General features: G+C 36.8%; 1 protein-coding gene across 5 annotated transcripts in view; it reads right to left on the reverse strand.

Moving 5' to 3' along the window:
- The window catches only part of TRPC4 (transient receptor potential cation channel subfamily C member 4), a 198,358-nt gene that overhangs the window by 39,136 nt on the left and 131,793 nt on the right, over positions 1-27,429 (reverse strand). For 4 of the 5 annotated variants that reach the window (XM_015070943.3, XM_027064725.2, XM_027064723.2 and 1 more), the window contains exon 4: positions 17,142-17,478. The exons of the other annotated variant lie outside the window; for it this stretch is intronic. In XM_015070943.3, the coding sequence (XP_014926429.1) occupies positions 17,142-17,478 (337 nt within the window). The remainder of the gene's footprint in view (positions 1-17,141; positions 17,479-27,429) is intronic. 5 annotated transcript variants of the gene reach the window in all.

A 27,429-nucleotide genomic window follows, 5' to 3' on the forward strand; every position in this document is an offset into this window, starting at 1 on the left:
TTATAACATGCATGATACTTCATTATAAAACCTTATATCTAGCAATAGCTTTGAGACTGCCTCCATAGAAAATAAAAATCCCTTTCCTTTATAATGGTCATATTTTTAATAAGAAATGTTTTATTTTCAAATTCTAGGAAGTACACATAAAATATCACTATGTATCATTCTATTTCCATAATCTTGTTAAAACTTTATAAATCTAGTTTTGGGGCCCAATGATGAAAGAGAGAGATATCAAAGGGAGTAGAATCAGGAAATATTAAAAGGATAAATATGATTTCATAACTACATTAATGCAAGCAAACAATACGACTCTATTAAGATAATGAGTCTGGAATGTCACATGTGTAGCACAATGTCTCACATCTGTCTTGCACAAAAAGGCAGAAAAAGTCAGGTTAACTATAAAATCATAACTTTTCATGAACCTATCAGAGAGACAAGAAACCAGAGAGAGTCCCGATGTGAACATTAGCTCACCCATGGCAGAGTGCAGGGGTAAGAGACAAAGTCACCATATCCCAGAGTAAGAAGATTTCAGAAAAACTTTTAAACGAACTTCTGAAGGTTGAGTCTGAGCTTGCACAGAGGACAGAACCCCTGGGACTCAGATACAAGGGAGTCTCCCTACTTGCATGTTTTTTTTTTTTTTTTTTTTTTTTGCATAGAGCAGGCTCCTCTCCCCTAAGAACAAAACATATAAGCCCCATGGAAGAAGCAGGAAACAGGATTTCCTAGGGTTTGCACCAGTATCATTAGAGGTTTCCTACCACAGGGCAAAGGTCAGGAAAGTCTGCACATGACCTGCAAAGTGTCACTGCCATAGGTAGTAAGGTATGGATTATTGAGAACCTGCATTGCCAATGCCCAGGCATAGTCCTACCTAACTCTGCCCTAGACCAGGACAACATAGAATCTACCTGTTTCACATCACCAGGCAACAATCACAAGCTAATAACTACTGGAGGAGTGGTGAGAGCATGAATAGAGTACCCCTCAGAGGCATAGGTGCACAGGGGAGGCCAAAAGATGTGGGTGAAGCAGGAATTCTGAGAATAGTCCTCCTAAGTCAGTCAAAGCCACTATAACAAAGTATCACAGACTGGATGTTTTATAACAAAAATTTATTTCTCATAGTTCTGGAGGCTGCAAGTTTATGATCTTGGTATCAGCATGGTCAAGCTTTGGTGAGAACCCTCTTCCATGTTCTAGGTGCACATATCTCTCTCTATCCTTACGTGGCAGCAAGAGAGCAAGCTAGCTCTCTGGCCTCTTTTTTCTCTTTAAAGTTTTTATTTATTTATTTTGAGAGGAGAGAGGGGCAGAGAGAGGAGGAGGAGAGAGAGAATCCCAAGCAGTCTCCATGCTTGTCAGCACTGACCTGATCAGGGCTCCAACTCATAAACCTGTGAGATCATGACCTGAGCTGAAACCAAGAGTAGGACACTTAACCTACTGAGCCACCCAGGCTCCCTTTTGGCCTCTTTTTATAAGCATATTTATCTCCTTCATGAGGACCCTCATGACCTAATTGCATTCCAAAGGCCCCACCTCCAAATGCAATCACATGGGGGTTAGGTTTTCAATATATGAATTTGGAGGGGACACAGACATGTAGTCCATAATATGACCCAAAGCAGAGTGAATGGTGCTCTGAAACTGATTGTGGCAACAAAACCCAAACCTGCCTCAGCTCCTGACTATAATGCCTCAAATTCCTGCCTTATGTTCCAGCAGAATAAAATGGCATGTCCATTTTCAGGCATCAATACTATGTACCTTTGTCTAGCCTCTACACAGGCAGAATAAATCCCCTCCCCAGATACACACATGCACACCTTATACATCGTATCCAAACTGTTTTAAAAAAGATAAAGAAAAAATATTGAAGGCATCAGGAGTGGGGGTGTGGTGGAAATAAAAGACACATTGCATTCAAAGGAAGAAATAGAAAACTGACATCAAACTTGTTGTCTGACACCATGTAAGACAGAGTAACATTATTATAGTGCTGAAAGAATAAAAATTAAAAGTGTACCCAGAACGTTCCACATGGCACAAATAGTTCTAATAAATGAAGGCAATTGAAAGACCTTTTTTCAGACAACCAAAAACTCAGACACGTTATTGCCATGAGACCTATGCTGTAAGAAATGCTGAAGGGATATGTTTTAGGCAGAAGGTTTATGATACTGACCAAAAATTAAGTTTATAAAAAGAAATGAAAACATATATCCAGGAATGGTTAAAAAAATAAATATAAAATATATTTTTTTCTGGGGCACCTGGATGGCTCAGTTGGTTGAGCTTCTGACTTTTGGTTTCGGCTCAGGTCATAATCTCATGGTTTGTGAGTTTGAGCCTTGCGTCAGAGCCTGTTTGGGATTCTCTCTCTCTCTCTCTCTCTCTCTCTCTCTCTCTTTTTCTGCCCCCCACAAATAAATAAATAAAGTTAAAAAAAAGATATTTTTTTCTTTTTGAATTGCTCTAACATATCATTGATGGCCTAAAGCAAAAACACTAGCAATGTTTTGTGGCTTATAACATATATAACATATGTAAAAGTAAAATGTATGATGACATTAGCACAGAGGATGAGAGAGAGGAATTAGAAATATACTATCATAAGGTTCTTACACCACATGTAAAACAAATATTATTTGAAGTTAGATTATGATAAATTAAAATTTTACATTGTAAATACTAGGGCATTCTCTCAAAATATTTTTACTTATTTATTAGAAAAAATTTTTTTAAGATTTTTTAAAGCAATCTTTATACCCAATGTGGGGCTTGAACTCAAAATCTTGAGATCAAGAGTCTCATGTTCCATTAACTGAGCCAGCTAGGTACCCCAAAATATGTTTAAAGGTACAAATGAAGAGCCAGAAAGATAAATAAACATAAAATTATTAAAAACACTCAATTTGACAACAGGCAGAAAAAAAATAGAGCCAATAAGAAAAAGTGGGGTAGATTTCAAATCCATCAATATTAATAATTACATTGAATAAAGCATATGGTCTAAACACACCAATGAGAAGACAGAGATTGTCATATATAAAAATGTAAAACACAGCTGTATGAAATTTATCAACAAGTTAAAAGCAAAAGAATAGTAAAGACACTATGAAATACTAATAAAAAGAAAACTAAGAAAAAGAAGCTCGGTTGGCTATATTAATATGACTAAATATATTTCAGAAGAAAAAATGTTACCAGGTCCTGAGAGGGCTATAACTAACATAAGGATGAAAAAGTCAACTCACTGAAAAGACACAACAATACTAAATATGAATGCAGCTAATAAAATAACCTTATAATGCAAGATGCCATAATCAGAGTTGAAACAAAAAAAGAGAGAAAGGTACAAATATAGTTAGATAGAGACCTTAGTATTCCCTTCTGTAGAACCAGTAGGCAGAAGTTTGGTAGGAATTTAGAAATTCTGAACAACACTGTCAACAACCTGACAGCAGCAATACATGCTTTTTTCATATGCATGTGTAGTGTTTACCAAGAGATACTATATCATGGACTATATTAACATATAGAAAAATATTTATACAAGTTAAAATCATACAAAAGGTGTTCTATGACAATAGACAACAAATCAGTAATGAAATGTATTTGGAAAATCTCCAAATATTTTGCAATTGAACAACATACTTCTAATAACCCTTGGTCACAAAGGAATTTGCAGAATAATTAGAAAACATTTTGAAATGATTGAAAATAAAAATACATCAAAAAGGTCTGTGATGCAGCTTATAAAGTATATAGAGTGAAATTTATAGGTTTAAAGGCTTTAAACCTATAAAGAATAAAGGTCTCAGTTATTTTGGCTTTCATTATGACACTATGAAAAAAAAAGCAAATTAAGCCCAAAAGAAGCAGAAGAAAATAAACAAGATAAGAGCAGAAGTCAAATTTTAAAACATAAAACTTGAGAAAAATCCATGAAGATGGAAGATAGTTCTCTGAAATGGTCAGCACAATTGATAAAACTCTAGCCAGAATGGTCAAGAAAAAAATGGAGAAGATATAAATGATCAATGTCAGAAATAGAAGAAGTGGCATCACTACAGATCTTATGACATTTTAAGGATAACAAGTGAATAAAAGGAACAACTTGATGCCCATAAATGTCACAACATAAAATGAATTGAATATTTTTCCGGAAAGACACAAACTTCCAGTCACACTCAAGAGCACATAGAGTAAAACTAAAACAAAAACAAAAAATTAGTACACAGAGTAACCTGAATTGTCCTATTCCTATTAAAGTATCATGAATTCATAGTTAAAAACCTTCCAACAAAGAAAAATTCAGGTCCAGTTTCTTTATGGTGAATTCTACCAAACTTAAGGAAGAAATAAGAAGAATGCTAAAAACACAGGTAACAAACACTTAAAATAGAAAAGGAAGAAACATCTAAGAGGTTAGTATTACTCTGATAAAAAAAGTCTGGCAAAAAGAACAACTACACACTAATAACCTTTATGAATATGCACAAATATCCTCAACAAATATTAGTAAATTAAATGGAGTAATATATGCAACTGATAATAAGTCATGCTGTTTTTCCCAGAATGCAAGACTGTTTCAACATTTAAGGGCCAATCAGTGTTATTTATGCCATCAACAGATTATTGGGGAAAAAAGATCTCATTAGATGCAGTAAATGCATTTGACAAAATTCAACATCCATTCAGGATAAAAGCTTTCAGCAAAGTATGAATAGAAGGGTAATTTCTTGATTTGATAAAGGACATCTACAGAAGTATCCAACTACAGTCATGATTATGTGTAGAGGGCCAGAGAATAAATAAGTAAGTTAGACTTTGCAGTAAATGAGTGGGTGTGTGTGACTGTGTAGTGTCAAAGGGTCATATTTATCCTGCTGGGCCATAGTTTGCCCGCCCTTATCCAGTATCTTGACTGTGGTGGTCTTACGTGATTGTGTGCTTTATATCTCTGTGCCCTGAAAAACAACAACAACAACAAAATGCACTACAACTTAAAAGCAACAAAAATGATGAGAGATTGATGTTGACAATTGGAAATAGGGATAGATTAAAATTAAATAAATATAATAAATACATACTATATAGTATATAGTGATTATAAATAAACATAATACAATATCAACTGTGATATATTGCTGATAGGTATGTTTGCAAAGTCTTATAATAAAACTGTGGAAGAAATAAAAGTGAATTAGACATAATGGTCTATCATCACTTAGTGAAAACTAGCGATGGCTATTTAACATTATTTTTAAAATTTTATTTAAAATTTCAAAGCACATTTAAATTGATAACCCAAGAAAGGACTAATTTCAGTCAAATTGATTATAGTGTGCATTTTAAAAGGTTTTACTAAAATTCAGCTAGTTAACATACAGCATAATATTAGTTTCAGGTGTACAATATAGTGATTCAACACTTACATACATCACCTGGTGCTCATCGTAACAAGTGCACTCCTTAGTTCCCATCACCCATTTCACCCATCCTCCTACCCACCTCCCCTCTGATAACCATCAGTTTGTTCCCTGTGGTTAAGAGTCTGTTCTAACTATAGACCCTTAACTGTAATGTGCATTTTGTTTATTTGTTTATTTATTTATTTAAGAGAGGGTGCAAGTGAGCAAGGGGCAGAGAGAGAGAGAGAGAGAGAATGAATCCCAGGAGGAGCAGAGAGATTGGGAGAGAGAAGTGGGGCTCACCAGATGCTGGGCTCATGAGCTCACCCTACCCTCATGACCTGAGCTGAAGTCAGATGCTTAAAGACCGAGCCACCCAGGCGCCCTATAGTGTGCATTTTAAAGCCCTCTGTAGACCACTGCTTTATTCTAGATTTTACATCCTATATTACTCTTTGAGGTCTCTTTCACATAAAATCTCTCTTGAGAGTTCAGATAAGATTGGGGCATAACTGCAGAGATGGTAATGTTCGCTGCCTCCACATTGAAGAACGAAACGCATCAGACCTGAGTAAGATACAATGCATGCTCTGATGTTGGTAGGGAACTTACAATTTATATCATCCAAGGAGGAAAAATGCTAGGTACACTGGAAACAACCCTCCTCCCCCCCAACCTCCCCAGTCCACATCTATGATGCTTTCTCCTACTGAGCCTGGGGACAGTCTCAGAATCAATCACAACTTACATAGGAAAGGTAAGACCAAAACAAGCTACCTAAGTAGTGCTTCACTACCAGTTAATAAAGAAAACAGAACTCAATCTCCTTAGTACTCTTAGACGTTTTCTTATTTTTGAAATTTCAAAATGTGGTTTATTTGTTATGTTTTATTTGCAACTCTACCAATATCCAGAGATGAGAATACGTGTGCACTGCAGTTATTAATTGAACAAATGCATTTCAAGTTAACTTTAATCAGAAGGCACAGAGATAACACTTCGACTATACCAGGTGAGTGAAGTGCCAAGCTCAGTCCAACTGGTAATCAGCTTTGTAATCTGAGATAACAGTCTCATCTCTCTAGATGGTTGTCACCTCATTTCAAAAAAAGAGAGGTTTGGATTATACGCAATCATACGAGAAGTATAGTTCTACTCCTGTGGTATAAATAGCCAGACATTACTTTTTCCTGTCTGGATCATTAAATTTTACTAAAATCAGTCATCACAATAGCTACCATGAAGATTAAAAACTGTCTTGTACCAGAGGACACAGACTTGCTTTGGTCTTCCCCAAAATGCACAAACTAAATCTTTGATATGAAAATTATAGAAACTTTCTTGCCCAACGTAAGGGAGAATTCTCCAGAAATCAGAGTTGCTCCAAAACTGGAATGGATTACCCTGTGCATTGAAGATTCCAATCCAGGGCCTGGAATGTCTTCCATCACTCAGGCTCCAGAGAAATTCTAGAAGTAACTACAAACCTGTTCTATCTGATCTCTAAAGGGCATTCCAATTCTATGAGTTCGTGAAATCTGTTGTTTTCAAATTTGTATATATTATAAAATCAAATGTATTTTTCAAGTTTGTACCTATTATAAAATGAAATGTATTTTAAATACCTGCTAGCCAACCAGTGTGTTTATATCTTATTTCCCTTTATTGATAAATTGATAGCTCTCTTCTTGCTTCTACCAAACTGAAAAGCCAAATATGATAATTAACCGCCACCGAAACAGCTAACTGCAAGTATTTTGTGGGTAATTATGTAGGGGAATAAAGACACTAGGGTTAATGGCTTCAGAGGAAAATGGGGAAGTAGTTATAAAGAATTAGTTATGAGCTCAGTACAAAGCAACATTTTAACTTAGAGCTTCTTAGTACCTCAGCAGACTCTGTCACATTAGATGGGTTCAAGGAGATGGCACTTTCATTGGAAGCTTGGACTAGATGACCGCTAAGGGTTTTTAAGAAGGGTAACAGCAAACACAATTTGGAGATATTATAGTTCCTTTGGAGTTCAAAGAGTATACATTTAATCTGACTCTTTGGATCACACACACAAAAAAATTCTATCACTTTTAGCCTTTGCAAATCACAGCTGTGTGGAGAAAGCAGAGATCCTGATGAAATTGAGGGCTCACACCATCATTTTTTAACCTGAGCTGTGAATACAACTGTCAGTCAGTGCTTGTTGGCTAATGGATTTTGGGAGCTTGTGTTTTTAGAGCACCAGAATGGAGTATCACTTCATATAGCTCTAGTCACCACATACCTGTTTGATAACTATATATTTCTATTTCTTATGAGCACCATGGTGAAAATACAAGTTTCCTCTGTTCCGGCAATGGTTCACTGAAATTTTTGAAGAAAGCAGGCTTTAGAGAAGCTAGAGGGGGCTATTAACTGGCTGATATATGCATCCAGACAAACTATTCGTGGTAACTAGTCCGAAGAGAACAAAGCTTCAGGAAGCTTCCATCACAAAATGTTTGTCCTGTTCCCACAATGGGAACATTTCAAAATTTCTCTCTGCTGTTTATAAACAGATGACGTGATTTCTCAGAGTCACGGTGGAGGTCTAATTACAAGCATGTATGTCAAGACTGTGGGGACCAGTAGAGGAAAGATCATAGTGCAAATGAGTCAGAGAACTTCCTTTGAAAGATATTTATGGATGCCTGGAAGTTTTTCCTATTTTTTTTTCTACCTTTCCCATAACAGTTTTCATCAGGGGCTACTCGAGTGTTCAATTATATCTTATCGTGTGAAGCCAGCTGTGGGGATGAGATGAGGTCGGGAGACCTCAGACGCCACATTTAACAGCCCTGATTTCAGGTGAGAAATATGTAATTCTGTGAACAGACCTCTCGTCTCGCCTTCTCTTGCTGTCAGTATTTACACAAAGATTAAATAACCCCAAACAAAGAGCGGGTCGCCTTTTCACCTATGGCCACCTCAAAGAGCTTGTTAATGGAAACCCAGGAGCTAGTTGAGGGATCTGACCTTGCAAGTCTCTTAATAGGACACTGAGTTTTACACTGTGGCACCAAATCAATGTAGATAAAAAGAACAAAAAGAATTCCTCCCTGCTGTATTTTCCCCCAAATCAGGGAACAAAAAAGTAGTCTCTAGTCAAAATTTTGCTTTTGCTTGGAGAAATCTAAATGTAGTTATTTTGCTCCATGGAGGATCACATTATGCTGGACCCAAAAAAGGCACTCAGTTAGGAGGCAGCTTCTATTGTCTCAGTGTTACACTTAAAACCCAAACAAAGATGAAGACAAGAGTCCCAACGATTCACTTTCTGAAGAGAGCTTACAGAAAATTGTAGCCACCCCCGCCCTTCTAGGGCTACCTAAGAGGTAGAAGGACCATATCTGTTACCAACCACTTGGGCCTCTCTACCCCCATGGTCTATACAGAGGGAACATTAGGAACAGGTAGTGAGAAAGCCGTGAAGTCAGGGTAATAGAGTTTTTGTGCTAATTAGGAATACCAGAGGGAGAGATAAAGGTGATTGCTTACCAGCAGTACCACCTCCCTAAGTCAAGTGAGGGAGATGCTGAGGAAATCCCTCATAAATATGGGGGATTTCGGGGCGCCTGGGTGGCTCAGTCGGTTAAGTGGCCGACTTCAGCTCAGGTCATGATCTCACGGTCCGTGAGTTCGAGCCCCGCGTCGGGCTCTGTGCTTACAGCTTAGAGCCTGGAGCCTGTTTCGGATTCTGTGTCTCCCGCTCTCTGACCCTCCCCCGTTCATGCTCTGTCTCTCTCTGTCTCAAAAATAAATAAACGTTGAAAAAAAATTAAAAAAATAAATAAATAAATATGGAGGATTTCTACAACAAGGAAAAACTGGCATCTCAATCTCTCCTGGAGTGTCTACTCAGGCAATGGACTTGCTCATCTCTCCCTGGGTCTGGATCACCAGGGAAAATAAGAAACCAGTGTGTTTTGGCAGTCCGCAACTGGCCGCAGCCTGACCTCCTGTCATTAGCTGTGGCAAAGTTTTGGGATGCCCTTGGGGAGTGAGTGCTTACCACAGGAAGAAGCTGGGCTTTAGCAATCTTGCCCTCCTGTCCTTGCCAGGGTCCTAGGACCCCAGAAGGAGTCAACTACAGGTTACAAGGAGTTGAGGGACTGGAAGATATCAGGCAGAGTTGAATTGGGGATCCAGAGGACGATGCAGCGTGGAGGCACCCAAGGCCTTCTATGGAACACACATGCACACATCAGGAGAGCCATCGGTCAAGGACTGTCATATAGGCTACACAGTATTAGCCAGTGATGCATAAAACCAAGAGGAAAGAACTGTGACGAGGGGCCCAGTGAGGTAACGAAGACTTGTAACTTTTCCTGTCATCCCGCTTCCCTACAGCCACCAAGGAGGAGAACATAAACAGTTTATGCCCTTCTTTCCATTGCAGTGTTGGGGTTGAAGGATGAGCAAAAGATGGACAATCCAGGTCCTCTGAGCGCTGGGTAAGGCCTTTGTCAGGAAGAGGAAAGCTTAAAATAACTCAAGGTTTCAGGAACTTGATATCTACTAGACATATCATTAAGGTACAGGAAAAGATATTTGGTATAGGGCAGTTGGGCAGAGTGATCAGAAAAAGTAAAAAACATTTCATGTTTAGATTCTAGGGAGCTGAGACTCCTTAATTAAGCTTTTACATGAATACAGATTTGTATGAAATTGTGCTTCCAGAATTGTTTCTCAATCTTTAATGTTTAAAGACCTCTGGAATTTCTCTTTTTTTAATTTTTGAAAATTTTTAATGTTTATTATTTATTTTTGAGGGAGAGAGAGAGACAGAGTGTGACCAGGGGAGGGGCAGAAAGAGAGGGAGACACAGAATCTGAAGCAGGCTCCAGGCTCTGAGTTATCAGCACAGAGTCTGATCCTGGGGTTCAAACTCATGAACCGTGAGATAATGACCTAAGCCAAAGTTGGACGCTTAACCAACAGAGCTACCCAGGCACCCCAAGACCTCTGGAATTTCTGAATTAATGAACCAAGGGGAGAATTAAAAATGTAAGTTTTTTGTAGAAATTCACAATTGTTATGACTTTAGTCAGTTGGCCATGCTTCAAGAAACACTGACTTAAAGGGGCAGTAAAACATGCAAAAGAATGAACCTGGACTACTTTCTTTCACCATACATAAAAATGAACTCAAAATGGATTAAGGACCTAAATGTGAGACCTAAAACCATAAAAATCCTAGAAAAGAGCACAGGTAGTAATTTATCTGACATTGGCCATAACATTTTCCTAGAGATGTCTCCTGAGGCAAGGGAAACAAAAGCAAAAATAAACTATTGAGACTACATCCAAATAAAAAGCTTCTGCACAGCAGAGGAAACAACAAAACTAAAAGCAAACTACTGAATGAGAGAAGATATTTTCAAGTGATATATCTGATAAACGGTTAGCATCAAAAATATATAAAGAATTTATATAGTCCAACACCCCAAAAAACAAATAATCCAGCTAAAAAATGGGCAGAAGACATGAACAGATGTTTCTCCAAAGAAAACATCCAGATGGCCAACAGACATGAGATGTTCAACATCACTCATCATCAGGGAAATTCAAATTGAAACCACAATGAGATTATCACCTCACACCAGTCAGAATGGCTAAAATAAAAAACAAACAAAAAGCAAAACAAAGATAAGAAATAATAGGCGTTGGCAAAAACGTGGAGAGAAGGAACCCTTGTGCACTCTTGGTGGGAATGCAAACTGGTGCAGCCACTGTGGAAAATAGTATGGAGGTTCCTTAAAAATTAAATATAGAATTACCATATGATCTAGTAATTCCCTTACTGGGTACCCAAAGCATATGAAAACACTAATTTGAAAGGATATATGCATCTCCTATGTTTATTGAAGCACTATTTACAGTAGCCAAATTATGGAAGCAGCCCATGTCCATTGATAGATGAATGGATAAAGAAGATGTGGGGTGTGTGTGTGTGTGTGCTGTAATATTACCCATAAAAAAGAATGAAATCTTGCCATTTACACAACATGGATGGATTTAGAGGGTATAATGCTAAGTGAAAAATTCAGTCAGAGAAAGACAAATACCTTCGGGTTTCACTCATATGTGGAATTTAAGAAACAAAACAAATGAGCAAAGGAGTCCTGAATTCTTGGGCTGCTTTTGCCTCCTTGAATTCTATTCCTCACATTTTGAGGGCAGTATTCACGGTGGATAAAAGTTGTAGTTCTGGAATTACACCAACTGGAATTTGAATCAAGTGCCTGCTGTTTATTAGCTCCTGATCCTGGGCAAGTGACCCAACTTCTCTCAGCCTATTTCCTCTCTATGAAATGAGATACTAACAAGATTTGTTATTAAATGAAGTGACATTACTACAAGTTCAAATGAGGATACACATTTCAGTCATTTAGCACAGTGCCATATCTTCTTGGTTTCTACTATTATTACCGCTATCAGTACTACTGCTATTGTGATTCTGAACTAATGAAAACCACTTTTCATTAGTTCATCCCCGCCCCCCAGTCTTTTACTCTGACCCTCCATCATTTGGTATCTACTCCTATCTCTGTATTTTTTGCCCTCTTCCCTTGAACTATCTGAATCATGTTGCCAAATATTTTCTCTAACAGTATTGATTTCACTTTTGGGCTACAAGATATGTATAGCATTGTCAGTACCTAAAACACTTAATTTTCTTTCTGATAAAGAAGTCATCTGGCCAGCAGTAGTATGTGCACAGCAATTTTAAATTACACAAATATTTCATTGTTTGAAATCTGATAATCTTGATAAGTCTTGGTAAAGGTGATCTTCAACTTTTTCCCCCACACATAAAAAGGAAAATGATGATTACATGTCATAGTCCAATGATTATTTGGCTTTCTTGAAAATTAAAATGTCTCTTTAAATGAATAGGTGGATGTTTTGCACCTGTCTTTGGGTGTCTATGTGTGTCTGCAGCCATTTTGCTGAGGTGGTTGGAGCACCTTGCCAAGGGAGAGAGTCAGGAGACTGTAGACTATAGAATATCTTTGGGGGGCTGTTTGAGAAGATGGGTAATTCATGGGTGAGACTGAGAGTATGAGTACCTGAAACCATACAATCTTGATGCCTGTTAGACAAAGATGTAGAAATTGTCCCAAGAAAGGAATATACTTATATAGAATTGTCTCTCTGAGTCTTTATCTAGAGGAGAATGTGATCACAAGTTTTCTTTTTACATTTGCAATTTGGAAGCACTTATTGAAATGTTCAGATTTGTTAATATCAACGCTTTAAAAGGTAAAAATGTGAAATAAATCATGGAAATGAGAGGCCAATTTTGTTAGAGAAAAATTGTCAAATAAGTATGTGTTATAGGCAAGATGTATAACCCGGATATTATGAGCAATTCTTAGTATATGCCTAGGAATCCACTAGAAGCTATTTTTAACAGAGCTCAGATTTCTTCCTATGATACATCTTTTCCTCAGTTCACCCTTCTCCTTATCATGCTCAGCGTGCATAGATTTATATACTACATAATTATGGCATATTCTTAGGCACACACATAATATCAAGTCACTTCAGTATCCATTTTTCCTTTCTCATGGAGAACAAAGTATTTCCTGCTTCATTAATGTGATAGCCTCCATTAACACCTACTTTTATGAAAAATGTTACCCATATCATAATTTCTTTTTGCTAAGCTGATAACGTAAGTCTACATCTCGATATTTCACATATATATTTATAACTGTACACTTTTTTTTTGCAGGGAATAAGCTACGATACAAATTTGATTGTTACAGTTGAATTATGATGGATTCAATAGGACAATCAAAACCGGTTTTTGGGAAGGCCTTAAAAATTAGCATTCAAAAGTTGGTTTTTTCCCCATTTTACTTCCTATTACCTTCAGAAAGAAAATGACATCCATTTGAGAAAAAAACTGCTGCTATAATTTAAATAAATTCTCATTATATATAAAGATAACATGCTATATTTAGTTTGCATGTAAATTTTATGTAAAAGGGAACTTCTGATATGAATATTCATTCTCATATCCCTGGTATTCTATGTTAAAAATCAAAACTTTGAATAAATTAAGAGTGTCAAGGTCATGGCCCATCAGAATGTAGAAGTGACCAGATCTCTAATCTGGCCCATGGCTCCTTTGAATCCATCATTCAGTCTTTCCAATAACACTTTCTCTCAGACACTTGAAAGGTATAGGTCTGTCATCAGGCCCTTATGCTAGAACTATCATTTTTCACTTTTTACTCTAGTTTAAATGGGTAATGTGACACTCTGAGTGCATTGGTGTCTATGTGTCTAGAATCTGCCTATCTATTGAGATAGTTCTAACTGTATTATCTGTGATTAGTTTTCTCTTTTGGTTAGGACTGTATCTCCAGATGACCACATCCTAAGTTTGATCGCTGCATGAGGCCTTTAGATTTCTTTGCTTATATGCTAAAGCTTATCCTGATAGCAGACATCCACAAGAGTGTTGTTTGATGGGAGAAAGAAGGGTCAGTAACCTTCCATACAAGAAAGTCTGAAGGAAAAATCATTCAAAGGTACAGCTTATCAATGATTCCGCAGTGGAAGAATACCAGGGTTATTGCAGACTGTTTTCTCAAGATATAAAACTCAGTAGACTTCAATTTAAATAGTCAATGTGATGTTGAACTTCCAGAGGAAAGATATTGAAATAACAGGGAAAAATTATTCTACCCCTGTACAAAATCGCAAGATATCTGGATCTGTCAGACCAAATAAGTTTGTATTGTAGAAACACAGCAAAGTATATGAAAGAACAGAAATTCCAAAGCAAAAACATACTTCTTAAGGAGTTAAAGGGATCAGTTTGAGAGATTATACTCTGCAGTTAGAAAACTTTTCTACTCAGGAAAAGTTAAAATTTATGGTATGAATATATAAAACAAATCAAAAGTCTTTTTGTCAGGATTATACAAAGGGAGGTATAAAAGTTATCATTTCTTATAAATTATATCATAGGTCTGGGGAATAGCCCCTGAAAACGGAAGGAAAGTAAAGCGAGGAGGAAGGAAAAAGCCTTTCTTTACACAAAAAGTAGCCCACAGAGTGACGTGGGTTGAAAATCTAAGTTGGTTCAAGAAGACTTGAGAAAAACCCATGCACAGACCCTCAATCTATCACTGGGAAAACTAACGTGATGAGAAACATATTTGTAAGCCATACTCTTCTCTGTAAGTCATTCAGTCTTGTTATTATAAACCTAGAACCTCACAGCGGAGGGACTGTGAAATGTTTAGCCACTGACTTTTTACCAGACAGCAGTATTAATAAGGAAGACAAGATAGAAGTCTCATTAATACAGTTATCAAATCAGACCAGGCCTTTTTGTCTATATCCCACCTTTGGTCAAAGGTTATAGCATTCCTACCCTGTTGTCTTTAGTCTCTTCCCCACCTACCCTGGCTTAAAAAAACAATACAAAACAAAACATCTTTTTCTGCCCTAATAATGACAGCTCCCCAGCACAGGGCAATAGGACTCAATGGGACTTTGAATCTTTCATTTTTTTTTTTTTTTTAATGAAGGTACTGGAAATCCTGAGAGCTTGTGACCACTCATAATTTAATAGTTTCTTAGTGACAGAACCTGGTCATGTATTCAAATACAGTGCTTTTTCTACAAGAGCCCAATAACATAGTGAATATAGCCTTTAATCATGGATGTATCAAAACACTTAGAACTCAGTCTGAGATATGAGACACTCAGAATTCACTAGCCTTGACAGGCCTATCTGATATTGAAAATTCTTTCTCTATGCCCAGGTATTTAAGCAGGAGGATCGTTCATATATATTTTTTTTCTAGAAAATCTCTTTGCATCCTAAAAATTCCCAAGTAAATTAATTGCCTAAGTCAGGATAGCTTAAGAAAATGTTGCCTGTAGAAGATATTTCCCCAGGCTGGAATTTTAGTTATCACAATTAAATTTGTACCTTATTTAACCATTCAGCTGAGGATTGGATATGATTTCTAGCCAGCTTTCACGGAAAATTCTATTACAAGTTTTGCAAGAAGGAGGCAGCCAATGACTCTTTTAATTGCACAAGTTACTAAAGGCTTGAAGCTTGTATTTTTCAATATTATTTACTGTTTTCTGACATGTAACATATCTCATTGTTTATTATCTATTTCCTCTAGTATAATTTAAGCTTCATAGGGGCAAGGAATTCCTTCTCTTTTTTTTTTGTTTTATTTTTATTTTTTTACTTTTGTATCACTATTGCCCTGCACTGCACTTACTATACAGAACGTAGTCTATATATTTTCATTAAGTGCATAAAGGAAAGTCTAGAAATACTATCTGTGCTTATACCGCATTGTAGCTATGGCATTTTTCAAAACTAAATATTCTATATTTCATTTGGAATATCAATTTTTAGACATTCTATATAAGTTCCCCATAATGGGAAATTTAACCTCCAAAATGCTTCTTTAAGAATTGTTTACAAGAAATTTTCTATGAAGAAATATCTATAAAGAACATATTCCTAATGTAAGATATTTAATTTAAAAGGGAATGGGCAGGGTAATTTTATATTGAATATCAACTACAATGTCATAATTATTTTATTAACCTTTCTCCTAATTTAAGCAAGATCACACTTTATGCATGCCATATTAATGAGAATGTACTCTGTTTTAAAGTTCACCTAAGAAGGTGTTTTTTCCAACATTTGTAAAACATATCAAATCTTGTTCCTATGAACTTTTCTTATTGTCAGTACTTAGAGTAGTTATAATGTTTAAAATCAAAGAGTACCTCTATCTCAGATTCAGATATAGTCCTGTTTTCTTTCCTGCCTTTTCCACATTTTACAATTTCTCCAGTAATTTTGACAGTTAAGCCAAACTGATCTTCTGAGACTGTGAATCATGAAATTTTCACATATTTTCTAATTACTAAATGATGAGATGGATATGATACCAGAGAGGTTTAAAATGATGAGCTAAATTGAGAAAATATGATTTTTAGCAAACCACAGTAGGTTAGAGGAAAGAGTAATTAAAATGTGAATTTTAACTATGGCTACGATAAGAGAGTAAAACCAAGTTTTTACCAGCTACTTTAAGCTTTTCTACCTTGATTTCTACAGATCCCAAAACATTTTTCTTTCTATGGAAAGAACAGAGAGAGATTGGAGGATGTCCTAGAGTTTAATTTTCTATTATTTTGGTTGAATATATAATTTCAAAGATAAAGTTAAATGGATTGGTTTTAAAGAATGGTTATAGTTACTTTATGTACAGAATTACTAATTCTGCAGAGTGATTTGTAATTTGTCTTTTGGAAGGTGTATCAATTAAGAAAACTACAATGATCAGTTACGTATGGCCAATGAGATATGACGAAAGTCTTTATAAGACAAGCTTACAAACAAAAACCCAGAAAATCATTCATGAGGCATGATGTCATTAAAATCTGAAATCTTAAAACCTACAGTTACATTTCATAGGCTGCACTTGGGAGCAAGTTCCCCAAAACTTGCAAAAGTGTTTATTTAGTTTGGGGATTAGGCCTTGGAGCTCAAATGGTCAAACCTGTTTTCAACATTCCTGTGTCCCAAACTTTAACGAATATTCTTTTCTGGGCAACAAAATTCCATGGCAGCAACACGTTTTTATTATATTTTCTATAGTAACACATTTACCCAGGACCCACGGTAATATCATCCACTCGACGATGGTTGGTGGTGGACCTTGCCTGTTCAAGTCTGACCTGTCGATGTGCTGAGAGGCAAGCAGCAGCAGGAACAAAAAAGTCAAATAGGACGCTGTATGGCAGATGAACTTGATAAAGGGCTTTCTGATGAACAGTCCCAGTGGGCTTTTAGGAGCTATAAGATAGCACACAGAGAAGACGGGAAAAAGGAGTCCTATTATGAAACACGTCACCATCTTCACTGCCCAGTGTCGTCTCCTCCAGCCCGGGAACTCATCATACCAGCGAGATGCAAGCAGTTGTTGACAGTTGGGCTGAGCAACAAACTACACAGAAAGGAAAGGAAAAGCAAGAGTCAGTGTCACATATGGTGGATTCAGTTCATCAGTAAGACCACAGATTTATCTTTAAAGCCAGAAGTTCTGCTTTAAATAATTTTATGTTGGGTGCCTGGCTGGCTCAGTTGGTAGAGCAAATGATTCTTGATTGTGGGGTTGTGAGTTTGAGCCCCACCTTGGGGGCAGAGATCACTTAAAAAGAAAATTTCTTAAAAATTAATAATTTTATATTTAAATAATCATTAAGTCCTTTAACTCATTCTGTGAATAAAGCCTCTTTATGTAATATTTTATACCCAAGGCATAGTGCTATGGGCTTAGTCAGATGTGACAGAAATCATGGTTGTACAGATGTAAAAATACAGATGGAGAACAAGAATAGTCATAGGACACACTGATGAGTGAGCAAAGTTGTGTACAAAGGCATACACACACACACACACACACACATATGTACATATATATATGATATATATATATATGGCGCAAGAAAAGATGTCAATAGTGCTTGTTTCTTAGTTTACTGGTTGTTTTCTGGTTATGACATTATACTAGATTTCATTTTTATATTTGTGTATACTTTTAACATTTTCTATGATAAATACTTACTATCTTTTTATCATCAGAAAAAGTAATTATACTTTTAATTGGGTTGAGACATTAAGAAAAACATACATGAAAGCATATTAGGATTACCAGAATGTAAATCATCGTAGCTGAATTTGGTGGAAATAAAACCTATACTTGCCTAAGTATAATCAATTACCATATACGAAACATTTCACAAACAGCATTGTTTTATCTTGCCAACATTTTGGGGATATAGCATAGACCTTACTCTCTTTTAAGGATGAGGATACAGGGTGTTATAAGAGGTCAGTAAATTTATTTAAGGGTACATATCTAGTAAGTGATAAAACATTTGAGTAACTGGTCCGGGATTTTTTTTTTTTTTTTCTGCACACTACATTTCTCACTGGGACTGACGGCTAGGCATTAATATAAATTCAGAGGGAATTATTTCTTCCAGATGGAATGGTCCAAGAATGCTGCCCAGTGGATCTGGCTTTGAAGGGGCAGATTTGTATAAGCAGAGAGGAGAAGGGGAAGGCAATTAAAGGCAAGGTATGGGGAGGGAGAGAACACACTCTGGCAAGAAGTGTTTAAGGGATGCCCCGTGGGCACTGTTGACTGAAGGAGAAGCTTTAGTGTCTTGTAAGGGACTTGGAGAAGTTCCTTTGATATTCTTTTTCGTCTTCGGTTTTAGCCTGTATAGATCTCCTTGAGACAAGACTTGCCCTTACTCTTTTTTGGTGGTAAGCAAGCAAAAAATCCCTGGGTTCACATAATCCCATGATTATCACAAACTAAAAGCTCTTTGAGAGTGAAAGCAGAGAAAGGATGATTGACTAAAAGAGAAATTCAGTAGTTGAGATGTGCAAACATATCAACTGGACATGAAATGATTTTTCATGCAACTGTTTCTCATCACCTTGTCTTGGATACTCTACTCATCAAAGGGCACAGAGGGCAAAAAATATGTAATAAATCAAATTTATAATAATGTGCTTAGTAAATATAGATAAAATAGAACTGTGTTTCATCAAGACTTAGATCATGAGGGCTGTCTTCATTACTTTGAAAGTAATTAGTAAAATCAAATTTTATAACCCAAAGAATAGCTTTTCTTAACATAGTCCTTGCCTATTATTCTGGTCAAAGTCAGGCATCTGGAAGTCAAAATAGAGTTCTTGCTGATATATATGCAGAGTAATGGCAAAGAATGGTAAGTCGTTAACAAGCCCTGTCCTTTTTAAAAGTTGTCCCTCCAGCACATACAGGATCCTTCCCACCAGGGTTCTATAAACAAATCAGTCTTTCATCTTCTTTCTATTTTTTTTTCATATAAAACATTTCTCATACTATTAGAATTCAGCACAACTGAAAGACCTTAATAAAAGGGAGTTAAACTTCCAGAAAATGCAAGATTTAACAAGCAGTTGCTAGAATATTTCATTAATCCTCACACACTGAAGAAACACTATAAGGGACTAAGTATGAATGATATATTTAATACATGCAGGAAAAGTGAAAGAAAGGTACGTACTTTGTTCAAGATGATCTGGGTGAATACTAGGACTTATAACCTCTGCCCTTCTTGGCCAAAATCTCATTACAGCATGGGACACCCCAGGACAATTGAGCAAATAGCTTTATTAGGAACATTTAAGGTTTTCTCAGATAAATGTTTCTGTTGCCTAATACACATGTATAGACTGTGTTAAATTATCAAGAAGAAGCAAACTATTTAGTCTATTTAGTCCTTCTAGGAACACCTGCATTGCCAAGCAGTAGGTTAGCCTTCGTTCTTACTAATACTTTTTTTTCTTAAAAGGTTTTTTTTAAAATTATTGTAAACTATACATCTGTGCTTAATTAATGAACAGTGTACACAATTTTCTTCTAGACACAGACACAATGAAACTTATACAGACCTAAAGAATAGAAATAGGATTATAAGAAGAGCAGGGGTGAGTGTACATAATATACAAGTTTCCCGAAATTTGGATATTATTTGACTACAAATTTGTTCTAATCATAGGATTAAAATAAACCAAAAAGTATTCCTAAGAATCACTGTAAATCTGAATGCCCTCACAATGGTTTTACATCCTCCTTCTACTACACCTGTTCACTACATGTCTACACCCGCATTTTCCATGAAAAAAAAAGTGGGTTTCATGGTGAAATTAGTTACCAAAATAAGAATTAAAAGAATTAAACTTCTATACTACAGGGTTTTGTAGAGTCTTTAATTGCTAAAGTGGATTAAAACATTCCATTCTCTCATTCCTTCCTCTTTCCATTTTTCTTTTTTTCTTTCCTTCATGCTCTACTCTGTACTTCATCTCTTGTCTCCTCCTTCCTTTCTTTCTCTCATCCCCAACCCCCAGCCTCTTGGTTTATTTGGCTTATTTAGAGAGACACAGCTTTACCCCAACTCCCTCTGAAAGACATCCTCAGAGAGGGCCATCCTATCTCTCACACCTGCCACTGGCCCATTCCAGCAAAGCCCTTTCCAGATGGGCCTTCACATTGCCTGCAGCATGCCGGGAGCCCAGAGCCTCTGCCTCTTCTGCTTCATCTTTCTACTGCACATTGAGTCACAGGAACACCCTTCCCAGGACTGGGGGAAGTAGGGTATCTCTTCAGGCAACACTCTTTTCTCCCTACAGCTATTGTAGTCTAGCACGACTACAGCCATCCCATTAAAATTCATATTAAAACATTAGGAACATTCAAATTCACATTGGTGCCATGCATTTATAAAAGACACTAGAAGAAAAAAAGGAAAAACTTCCTATCCCTCTCTTTCAGTAACCTTTAAAAGAATTTCAAAAGCCCGTTCTCATGATTATTTATCAAATCCTTGAGTCATGGAATTTGATATATTGAAGAAACTGTAAAGATTACTGAAATCTAATTTTTACAAATAAAGAGAAATCTGGTATGAATGATTTTAAAACAACTACTCAAAATACTACAGCAATCAACAAATCAACACCATAAAGGAAGCAAACAAAAATGATGAAAGAGGATAAAGACTTACTTTTACCACAAAGTAAAAAGAAACAAACAAACAAACAAACAAACAAACAAAAAATACCCCAAACTCAAAACCAGGCAGACCAAGAAGCCTCACTACTACATGGGCAGGTATTAAATATTAATTGGATATGAATGTAATAAACAGAAGAGAGTTCCAAAATTAATGAAGCCCTAGTAATTAAAATGACTATAGATTTACTTGGTATTTGTCTCAGTGTTTGTATTTTATCTCTTCAGTTTTGAAGTACTTTTTATAGCTTAAAAATTTGTATCCAAAGTTCAGACTGCAGTCATATTCTCTATAAGAGCAAAATCGAGATTCTGGGAACAGCCAACCTGGCTACTTTATGCATCTTGAGTAAGCGGGGTAGTTAACATGAGAGTTGAGAATTTACTTGAGTCTCAAGAGAATTGAAACTTTTGAGGTGAATGTATTATAGTGATTTACATACAGACAATCTGATTTCTTTGCTTAAAAAGGACCACAGTTTCCTCTGGGTCTTACTGTTTATTTCTGAGCAATTAAAAAATAATCTATATCCTTTGGGGTTTTATTTCCTCTGCCCAGGAATGCTTTTCAGCAGCTCATTTTGTAATGTTGATAGCAAGGTTTAAGGATTATTGGTAGGCAAGGAGCTTTAGGGAATTATTTTGTCCATAACTAAAAACCACTTCTTCAACTTCAATCCCAAATTTCCTTCATAGTTCCCAAGGCCCTTTAACCACGTGAGTCTCTCCCTGTTTCTTAGAGATAGCTTTAGCTGTGTTCCTCATTAAAACAATGCTGGTCTCCTGGAGCACAGTCATACTATGTAACTGCTCAGACGCTGCTACTTTATTAATCAAACATCATTTTCACCTTGTCCTCCCTACTTTAATTAAACCAATAGCATCATCTATGAGTTGGACATTGGCTAGATAAGTGGGGAGAGGACCCAGATCTGTTAAGAACCAGATATATCTGTCTTCTAGGAACTCAACATACGTTGGGGACTGATCATGTGACCAGTCCTCCAGTTTTTCTAATATTTTCTATTTTTCTATTTTTTGCTTTCCTCACTTAAGGTCAGTCTTCTTACTGAGGTTATAAACAGGCAAATTTAGTTCAGTGAAGATGCCTTAGCTGTCATATGCACAGAAGTCACACATCTGGCACATATTCTATGGTCCAGATTAGTGTAATTTAACAGGACATTATATGATGTGCTAAAAAAGAGGTAGAGTATAGGAGGGATTGTGCCCAACATGAAGTAATCTGAGAAAACTGAAGACAGGAACAGGATTTGCTAGTTAATTCTGAAGTAACAGGTAGAATTTTGATAGGCACAGCAGTAGGTGGATGTGTTTTAATTTAGATTTAGAGACTATCTTAAAAGCTTCAGGATGGAGACAGGTATGTTCAGATGAGCTATCCCTTGAGCTAGAAGGTCAGCATCAATGGTGAATATACCAGTGACACAGTGTGAAGGGAAACTGCAGTCATATTTTGAGACATCGGTGAAAATGTTTATTGAGGCAATGCTTGAGTCTAGATCCTTGCTGCTCAGTGTGGGCTGAGGCCAGTGGCACTGGTTTCAACTGGAAGCTCATCAGCTATGCAAAATATTAGGTCCCACTCAGGACTTGCTGAATAAGATCGACATTTGACAGTGTGCTTCCTATGAATGTTAACATTTGATAAACATTGGCTTAAAGGATTTTATGTCTAACGAAGTTTTATTTAGCTCTGTTGTATCTGTTAAATGCTTCCAGAGTAGCTTTAATTCAATGTAAATATACATTTGAACACTTACGAATCTCAAGAGCAAATCTGTTTGTGAGGGAGTAGGGGTACTCGGGTGTGTGGTGTGTATTTGTGTGCAGGAGTTTGCTTTCAGCTAAATCCAGCTATGAGTCGTATGAGAACTTGGGTGAGGGGAACCAGCCACAGAGTGGGGCATTCTCAAAATTGAGTAAGCAACAGGGTTGCCTGGAGGCTTGGTACAAACCATGTTCCTGAGCCCCACCTCAGTATTTCTGATTCAGTAAGTTCAAGGTGAAGCCCTGAACTTTGCATTTCTGCCAAGTTGCCATGTGATGCTGCTGTTGGGGATGCAGAGACAAATGATAAGAACCACTGTTTTACAGAACAACACTTTTTAAATAATATAGGATAGTCTTCCAGTTTTTCCAACTTTTTCTATTTTTCTAATTTTTTCTTTCCTTACCTAAATCAATCCTCTTTATTGAGGTTATGAACAGGCAAATTTAGTTCATGAAGATGCCTTTGCTGTCAGATGCATAGAAGTTACACATCTAGCACATAATCTGTGGTACAGATTGGTGTAATATCTAATTACAAGAACAAACACAAAAATGTTAAGAGTCATCCCCATCAAGTCACTGAACTGTAGTGCAGACAGAACAGCTGAACACAGTGCAGTGGTAGCCAGAGGATAACAGCTGACTAATTCACCATATAAATGCCTGGAAAGACCTAGACCAGCATGAAACAGACTGGGATGCAATGAATAGGAGAGACATGAGTAGATTTAAGAACCTGGATCAGAAAAGGAGAAAAAAAATTCTCATACCTAGTTTCTGACAGATCTTTACCCTACGCATCACCATCATGACCTTACAGTAAAATGACAAATCATATTGTCTCTATATAATATATTTGGATGTTGTAGATATTAAGAAGATACAAGCCTTGGAACAGCCCACTGGGATATGAATCCTGATCTGCTGTTTCCTGATTGTGCGAATGTTAATAAATTATTAAATTTTCAATGTGATTTTTCCCTGATATGTGGGGATAATAGAAACACTTACCATATAAGGTTATTATAAAATTAATTGAACTAGTACATGAAGAATACAGCAGTTCCTAGATGATACTTATGTTCAATAAGTGCTAGGCATTACTATTATTGTATATACACGCATATATTTACATGCACAAGAATATGTGTATACACACATATGTCCATATACATACACAGTTACATAGTCGTCTTTTTAAAAAAAATGTTTATTTATCTTGAGAGAGAGAGAGAATAAGAGTGAGCAGGGGAGGGGCTGAGAGGGAGGTAAAGACAGAATCCTAAGCAGGTTCCACATTGTCAGCGTGGAGCCTGACACGGGGCTTGACCTCACAAACTGTGAGATCATGACCTGAGCTGAAATTGAGTTGGACACTCAACTGACTGAGCCACCTGGGTGCCCCACAGTTATCCATGGTTTTATACTAAAATATATAATACTTATTCATTTTCTGAATTTTACAGAGTATTGCTATTATGTCAGTTGATATATATATTTACATATTATATAACCTCATTTTAATTAATGGAATGTCACAAAATAGGGGATTAGTTCTAAAAGATTCTATAGGGAACTTACTTTAAGGAGATGGCAATAATTATTCAAGCATAAGGTAATACCAATACGGTAAATAGTTGACTGAGTTTTTATTAGACTCATTAAAAGGTAAAAAATCAGTGAAGATTCAATCATATCTGAGAAGGAATTGGCAAAAAAGCTTGAGATAAGCCAAGAAGACTGATTAGAGTCTGTTCTCTGCAAACTTATTGGCCAACAAACCCCTTGACTCTGTCAAGTTCAAAGAATCTCCCATCTAGTCATCAAATCACCTGATTACTCTCCTTGGACTTAAATGTCAAATTCATATTTGCAAATTGGGACTCAAGGAGTAGCTCAAAGCACATTTCTAGGGCATCAGTTCTGATGTCTCCACATCCAGAAGGGAAGATGACAACTGAACTCCATCTGATCGTGTTGGCGAGGCAGGGGCAGGATTTAACTTCTTACATCATTTCTGGGCCTAAATTCAAAATTGGTTTGGCAACTGAGCTGGGATATGAGTGGGCAGTAATGGGAAGTTGAAAATGCAGAGGCAAAAGGAATAAGGTAGGAGGTGATAAAGCCAATGTTGAATACATTAAATTATTGAACATGGCAAATAAACAAAACCCAATATAGGTAATGGGAAGGTAGAGTTAATACATATTGTTCTCTGAAAATCACAAAGGGCAGCATTTGGTAGAAATTCCCTATCTATTCATCAATACCTCTCTTCAAGATATATGTGAAAGACTGTTTTAAACTGTCATGGAAGGTAGATGAAAAACTGCCAGTTATTTCTAGGTGGCTACCTAGAAGTTTTCTTAAAAAATGAAGAGAGGCGTGGAGGTAGACAATTATACAGTTTTGAAGAAACCACCATTTGACTCTGGCTCATGTAGGGGAATAGGATGTGAGAACGGTAGATGGAAAATGGAAGCAGGTTTGGTCCTGATCCCAGCCAGCCAGTTCCCACCTCTGGGCCAGTTCCCACCTCTGATGAGCCACCAACAGTTTCCGCTCTGAGAAGCAGCACAAAGGGTGCTCCACTTTTACTCAGAATCTCCCAGGGAGACTTTTACTGAGGACCAAAATCTGCTCCCCTCTCTTCCATTGGAACAAGAATCCAGAAGGGAAAAAAGAGACACAATGGGAATGAATACTAGTTATCCTTATGAGATGAAACAGTATGGTTCCTTTTTTCCTCCTTCCCTTCCCTTTTAATGTAACATCAAACATATATTTCTGAGAAAATTAAATTGTACAAGACCCTGCACAATAGGGTGTTCTTTATACCTTCTTTTCAGAAACAACGGTTGACACCATAGAACACAGTCCCTCCTCTACTCTGCCAATTTATACTCATAAATGATATAAGTGTAGAGTTATATTTGTTTCAAATGTGTTAGATCCTATAAACAGATAAGTTTTTCACTCTAGTCTCAAGGTCAAGAATAAAGTCATTTCCTTTATGCTCACTAATCTCTTTTCCTGCCACTGAGCTCCTTTCTGCCTCCCTGACAACAGCTCCTCAGACTATCTCGGCTAACACATTTCCTGGGCTAAAAATAACACTCAGTTGTTAATTATCTGTTTATTGAGGTTGGAATGAATTTAACTAGTCTACAATGGGGAAAGGAAGGCTATGTGTTTTGGAAACAGCAGAGCCCACACAGTAACTGACCAGCCGGCACTTTCTGCTCCAACGTGTAGGACAACAGAGGGGAGAACTGAACAGAAACAGCACATAAAAGCGCCAGAGAAGAAAACAGTTTCATGTGCCTCAGCCAGTCTCTGACATTACTCTCTAAAGCTGAGAAGAATATGGATAAAGTGTTTGTTCCAGAGGAATTATTCCTTGGTGTCCTTTTTCATTCCTTCTCCCTCTCTCTCCTCCCTCATCTCATTGTCACCCACGTGTGTTTGTCTGCAAAGTTCCTTTCATGCTGCCCTCCTCTCCATCCCCTCTGCCCTATCTCTAACCTAGTTCTTCATTTCTCTCAATGATTATTAACTAATGGGCTTCCCTCTCTCTCTCTCTTTTGAAATGACTGAAATTATGTTCTTAAAAGTGAGATTATCATTTTCTGGATTTCTATTTCCCATGAGTACAAGCGTTGCTCGTTCACATCCTGGTCTGGGTAGCCTTATGGTAACTCTCTGAGTTAATGCACATCTCAATCAGTACAGATAGATCATGAAGCATGTGTGAAGAATGCCCTGAAAACAAGGAATAAACTGTTATATAAGAGGAAATTAGTTACTGAAAACTTAGACCTGTAACCATCGTTAGGAATTCTTCAAAGGAACTCAACCTGCAACCCAAAGGAAATGAGGGCACATAAGAATGTTACTGATTTTTCTAACCCAGGGTACTTCTAGCCTTGTGAATATTAAAAGTTTTTGCATATAAACTAGATCTTCAGGTGATTCCTAAGGCTTAATTAAAATAGAGTTGCTCATTGTATTAGTTTCCTAGGACTGCCATAACAAAGTACCACAAACTGGTTGGCTTAAAGCAATAGAATTTATTAGCTCACAGTCTAGAGGCTTAAAGTCCAAAATCAGCATGTTAAGAAGAAAGCTGTACTCCCTCTAAGACTTTGGGTGGAATCCTTCCTTGTCTTTTCCTACCCCCTAGAAGTGGCCTTGGTATTCCTTGCCTTGCAGTTGGATTATTCCAATCTCTGTCTCTCTCGTCACATAGCTGTGTGCCTCACTCCACATCCTCTGCTCTGTTCTTATAAAGACATGAGTCCTATTGGATTAAAGGCCCATCTTACTCCAATATGACCTCATCTTAACTAATTTCATCTGCTAGAACTCTTTTCTGAAAATGATCAAATTCTTAGGTACTTGGGGTTAGTATCCTAACACATCATTTTTTTTGAGGGGGGACATAATTTAGACTATAATATTCCCAGTTCCTCATTTTCTCAGAGTTGCCTATCATATAGCTTTTGGTTCTATAGTTTATATAAAAAT

The sequence above is a fragment of the Acinonyx jubatus genome, chromosome A1, assembly GCF_027475565.1.
Source record: "Acinonyx jubatus isolate Ajub_Pintada_27869175 chromosome A1, VMU_Ajub_asm_v1.0, whole genome shotgun sequence".
Lineage (NCBI taxonomy): Eukaryota > Metazoa > Chordata > Mammalia > Carnivora > Felidae > Acinonyx > Acinonyx jubatus.